Genomic DNA, 6,000 nt, shown 5'->3' on the forward strand with positions numbered 1-6,000 from the left:
AGTCAGAAGGCTTGTTTTTCCCTCAGAAATCGCATGGTGTTTCCACAACCACAAGGGATTCTGGGTAGGCTTGTGGAAACACCATGAGATTTCTGAGGGAAAAACAAGCTTTCTGGCTTGTCTGGTGTCTGTGGATGAGTGTTTAATAATACTTCTACTACCCCTTAAATTTAAGTGGAAGGGTTTCCATCACCTTTTACCCACCATAACTTATGTATATATGTATATATATATATATATATGTTGTTTGCCCGGGGTGGGTTAAATTTAAGTGGAAGGGTTTCCATCACCTTTTACCCACCATAACTTATGTATATACCGTATTTGCTCGATTATAAGACGACCCTGATTATAAGACGACCCCCCAAAATCTGAATATTAACTTAGGAAAAAAAAGAAAAAGCCTGAATATAAGACGACCCTAAAGGAAAAAAGTTTTACCAGTAAATGTTAATTCATGTAAACTATTTTTTTTAATAAAAGCTATGATTGAGAAAAATATTTTTTTTGTTTTTATTTCCTTGTATTTTCCAACCTGCCCCCAGTTACGCACATCTGCCCCCAGGCTTGCCACACCAATATGGCACTGTGGCCCATGATATGCCTTTTAACCCTCTATATGCCACTGTGCCCCATGGTATGCCTTTTGACCCCCTATGTGCCACTCTGCCTCCAGAAATGCCTTATACCCCTATATCCCATTCTGGCATTTAGGGGGTTAAAATGCATATTATGGGGCAGAGTGGCATATAGGGAGGTATAAGGCATTCCAGGAGGCAGAGTGGCATTAAGGGAGTTAAAAGGCATTATATAGAGCACTCTGCCTCCAGAAATGCCTTATACCCCTATATGCCACTCTGGCATTTAGGGGGTTAAAAGGCATATTATGGGGCAGAGTGGCATATAGGGAGGTATAAGGCATTTCAGGAGGCAGAGTGCTCTATTAAATGCCCCCTTAACGCCACTCTGCCTCCTGAAATGCCTTATACCTCCCTATATGCCACTCTGCCCCATAATATTGCTTTTAACCCCCTAAGTGCCAGAGTGGCATATAGGGGTGTAAGGCATTCCAGAAATGCCCTACACACACACACACACACACACACACACACACACACACACACACACACACACACACACACACACACACACACACACACACACACACACACACACACTTACTTACTTACTTACCTGTGCTTCCAATTTCCTGCTGTATTGCCGGGGCAGCGGGTTGACGTCTCATTCCGCGGCAGCCGGAAGGAGGTGGAGTTGGCAGCGGGGGTTTGTATGCGTCCGTCGCAAATACCTTCCCCGGCTGTCAGCGATCAGGAACTCTGGAACTCTGATCTCTGACAGTCGGGGAAGGTATTTGCGACGGACGCATACAAACCCCCGCTGCCAACTTCACCTCCGGAAGCACCGGTAAGTGCGTGCGTGCGTGCGGGGGGGGGGCGACGATAGGAGGATCCAGGTCCCCTGCAGCGGTGCGGGGGATCTGGATCTTAGTCTCCTAATCAGACCTCTATTTGAGGTCTGATTAGAAGACGACCCCGATTATAAGACGAGGGGTATTTTTCAGAGCATTTGCTCTGAAAAAAACCTCGTCTTATAATCGAGCAAATACGGTATATATATATATATATATATATATATATATATATATATATATATATATATATATATATATATATATATATATATATATATATATATATATATATATATATATATATATATATATATATATATATATATATATATATATATATATATATATATATATATATATATATATATATATATATATATATATATATAGAGAGATGTTCTAATTCGGATTTCTCACCAATCCGGTATCAAAATCGTGAGTGGTGGAAAACTACCTGGGGGGATACAGGCAGGATTTGGTGAAGTTAGTAAATTCAGAGGCCTGGTGCTATTAACCCCTTCATGCCCACGCCCTCCACACAGTCACGGCTTGGCAAGTAGTCCTGACCGTGACACCCCCCACTTAGTGATGGATCCCTAGACTTGTCCCCTGTGCGGCCAGTGGACATCCGTGCAATGCGCGGAGAGAACCTCACGCACCAGCATGACATGGCCTTCCAGGGCTCGACCATAGAAGCCCCGGCGGAGGTACCGGCCAGCAGCAGCAGAGGTTGTCTACGCATATCGTGTAGACGTTCACCAGCTGCAAGAGAGGAGGATCCAGGTCCCCTGCATAATTCCAAGCTCCGGCTGGAGTGTTGTAAAACACACCACGACTGGACTCTGGAGTGATGAATCTTTTATTGCGGCTTGGCGGATACCAGGAGAATGCCACCTACTGTAAAGGACTAAAGGCCTGGGGTTAGACCAGGCCCCTTAGTTCCAGTGAAGATTAAAGTTACAGCGTACAACTGTACAGCATACAGCTACAGGATACAAAGACATTTCAAACAATTGTATGCATCCAACTTTGAGGAAGGCTGCTCCAGCATGACTTCCTCTGTGTGCAAACCAAGGTATAGTTTGAGGAGTTTGGTATGAAAGAACTTGAATGGCCTGCACAGAGCCCTGACCCACTGAACACCTTTAGAATGAACTGGAAAGCCAATTGCAAGCCAGATGCATTTTTGGTTAGGGCAACTCCAAATCTACAGACTCTCAGCTCTCTAGGTCTCCAAGACACTGCTCTCAACAGGATTAACTTGTATCTTTCCAACAGATCCTTCTCTGTGTCTTTTGCTGGTGACTCCTCCTCCTCAATGCCTCTGTCTGTTGGAGTGCCTCAGGGTTCTGTCCTGGGTCCTCTACTATTCTCCTTCTACACTTCCTCACTTGGAAAACTTATCGACAGCTTTGGCTTCAAATACCACCTCTATGCAGATGACAAATCTCTCTCTCCACCCCCAATCTCTCTGCATCTGTCCTCTCTCAGATCAGCAGCTGCCTATCTGGCATCTCTTCCTGGATGGCCTCTCACCACCTCAAAATAAATATGTCTAAGACCGAGCTCCTTCTAACTCTATTCCCCCTTCTGACCTTTCCATCACTGTTGACTGTACCACTATCTCTCCTTCACCACAAGTCCGCTGCCTCGGAGTGACTCTTGACTCAAACTTATCTTTTATCCCTCACATCAAATCACTCTCTAAATCCTGCCACAACCAACTGCGCAACATTTCCAAAATGCATCCATTCCTGACTGCCAGCCCCGCTAAACAACTATTCCACTCCCTTGTAATCTCCCGTCTAGACTACTGTAACAACCTACTTACTGGCCTCCCTCTCTCCTGACTATCCCCCCTCCAGTCTGTCCTCAATGCCTCTGCCAGACTTATCTATCTCACTTGACGCTCTGCATCTGGAACTCTTCCCCATGCTGTCCGACTCTCACCAACTCTACCCTCCTTCAAACGCTCACTAAAAACTTTTCTCTTCAGGGAAGCCTACCTCATTCCTCGTGTATCTGTATGACAATCGTTGTATTGTACCTGTCATTATCTGTAACCTTTTCACCTTGCACAGCGCTGTGGAATCTGTCGGCGCTTTAGAAATAAAGAATAATAATAATAATAACTCCATATTAATATTCATGGTTCTGAAATGTCTTTTTGTCTTGTATTTTAAAAGATCAACTTTTTTAGATGTTGAAAAGAAACTTAAACAGAGTTTTATGCATAATAGGTTAGCATCCTACTTTTCTGAATAGGACAATATACTGTTAACTTTTTTTTTTTCCTCCTCAGTGTGAAGATGACGGGCAAGTGTTCTTTAGCCTGGATGATGGGAATACCAAATTCACAGATTTAATTCAGCTTGTTGAGTTTTATCAGTTAAACAAGGGAGTTCTGCCTTGCAAACTCAAACACCACTGCATCAGAGTGGCCTTATAACCTCCGATAAAGACTGGATCATGCGGACATATTGTTTTTATGGATGTGTTAGGTGAAAGGGGAAACCCATACTGTTAACTGTGCACCTTGAAACTTTCAGTTACTCATATGGTGCCAGTTAACAAAAATTGGCTGTAATCCCTGCTATGTATTGCCATATGCAAATGGAATAGGATTAGCAGTAAGACTTTAATGCTAGACTGCTTATCTAAAACAGGCCTTGAACTAGAATCGTGAGGTAATGTGGGGTAGGAATGCAAGGTAGTTTATCAAGGATTGGAATAAAGACTATTGCCCTGGAGTATTCTTGAGATCTAAGACTGGTCTGTTTTTTTTTTACACCAATAAATGTTTGCACTTTTGCGTTTTTCAAATATGGATTATCGCCTTTAAGGAATTGCTGGTGTTGCATTTTTAATTTGCACAGAAGATGTCTTTCAGTGATGTGCAAAATGCTACAGGATCATGGGAAAGTTAAGAACATTTGTATTTCTTTCATGTTTATACATCTGTTGCTCTTCTAAAAATGTAGATAAATTCTGGTGTTTTCCTTCCACTCAGCTCACAACAAATTAAAAAAAATAACTTTTGAATATCTCCTAAAAGTCCTGACTATGCATTTATGTGAACTGAAGATTCTGTCTACTAGTTCAGTATAGTTTACTCACTGCAAGACTGTGTAGCAGTGCTTTCATTTAAGGATTTATTCATTAAACCATGAATCTGTAAGTGAGCTGCAGTGTATTGGCAAAATTATATTTTGTCTGCATTACCATGCATTATGGAAAGCAGAGCAATATGAGGACAATCCCTGCAGATGCAGGTAAATGAGCAAGAGTTTTTAATGGCATTGCCTTCAATTATGTAGGGTCTTCCAAGAAAAAAAAATCACCAGGATTAGTCCTTTATGATATATAGTGAATTTGGTAGGGTGAATGATTTAATTGGGATAATACATTTATAACTTAATTCAATGAAACTTTTTGGTTGCATTTTATGAAAAATTCTACCTAGCATAACATGGTTTGTGGAATTTTTTTTTTATTTGCCAAAAGGGAAAAAACATTAACTACAATAAACTTTAATTGAGACTAACCGCAAATGTCTACAATAAGGAAAACTCAAGTTTGTGGCTATGAAAATATATGTAAAAATAGGCTTATTAGGACCCATCTGAAAATTGTCCAAAGTAAAACATAATTGGTACATAAGAAGAATAGGGATCAACTGAAAAAAAAAAACCCCAAATCCAGTTATTTTGTTAAAAGTTCAGCCCATTCAGTACTATGAGCCTAAAACCTTATCCTTGCTTTATTCCTAGCAGCTGCATATTAAAACCAATATCAGTACGGTATTTTCTGTCAGTGACCACTTAATTACTGGCAAGAACTTAATTTCTAGCTTGTGCTGCTGTACAGGGTCAGTAATACACCATCTTCTCTGTTAAGCCTTCATTTTAACTAAACTTCATTTAAGTTGAATGAATCCTATACAATGTCTGTTGAATTGAATTATTTCCATGTTTTCCGGTCAGCTACTTGACTTGACTATGAGTATTTCAATGTATATATCCATAAGAAACTTATTGGATTATGGGTTTTCCTCCGATGCTTGCTTGTTTTCTTTTATTTTTTATAAATATGTTTGCTCTATTTTCTCTAGAAAATAACCCTTGATCATGAACCTGAATGCAGATGGGTACAAAATCTTTACTTATTCTGTAAAGAATTTTATGTAGCTTAGTTTTTTCTATACCTGTCCTCAACTTCCCAGAGTTTCTGAAGGTTTTTGTCCAATGTGTTGCTAATTGGTTTGCAGAGTTAAAATGTAAGTAAATATAAAACAATTCAACAATTTTACTTAAAAATGTTGTTAGTTTCTCACAAATTCTGTCAGCCCTTTACATTACAGCAATCATTCTTTTAATGGTTTTAATTCTTCCGTGTAATTACAAGTTTTATTATAATTGAGAACTTTGTGGGTGTTATTTATTAATGTTTTTTTCATGTTAAGTTTTATTTTAACTATTTTCATTTACTAAATAGTCTTAAATTGTGGTATTTGTAAATCTTTGTCATTCTAAAATGCCAATTGTTAATTGATGCTTAAGTTTTATGTG

At 39.7% G+C, this 6,000-nt stretch overlaps 1 protein-coding gene across 2 annotated transcripts in view; it reads left to right on the forward strand.

Annotated features, from left to right (window-relative positions):
* Nucleotides 1-4,199, forward strand: part of GRB10 (growth factor receptor bound protein 10) — a 260,061-nt gene extending 255,862 nt beyond the window's left edge. For both annotated transcript variants that reach the window (XM_053468138.1, XM_053468139.1), the window contains exon 17: nt 3,735-4,199. In XM_053468138.1, coding sequence (XP_053324113.1) covers nt 3,735-3,881 — 147 coding nt within the window. In that variant the 3' untranslated portion in view covers nt 3,882-4,199. The remainder of the gene's footprint in view (nt 1-3,734) is intronic.
* Nucleotides 4,200-6,000: the final 1,801 nt, after the last annotated feature.

This window comes from Spea bombifrons, chromosome 5 (assembly GCF_027358695.1).
Source record: "Spea bombifrons isolate aSpeBom1 chromosome 5, aSpeBom1.2.pri, whole genome shotgun sequence".
In the NCBI taxonomy this organism is placed as follows: Eukaryota; Metazoa; Chordata; class Amphibia; order Anura; family Pelobatidae; genus Spea; species Spea bombifrons.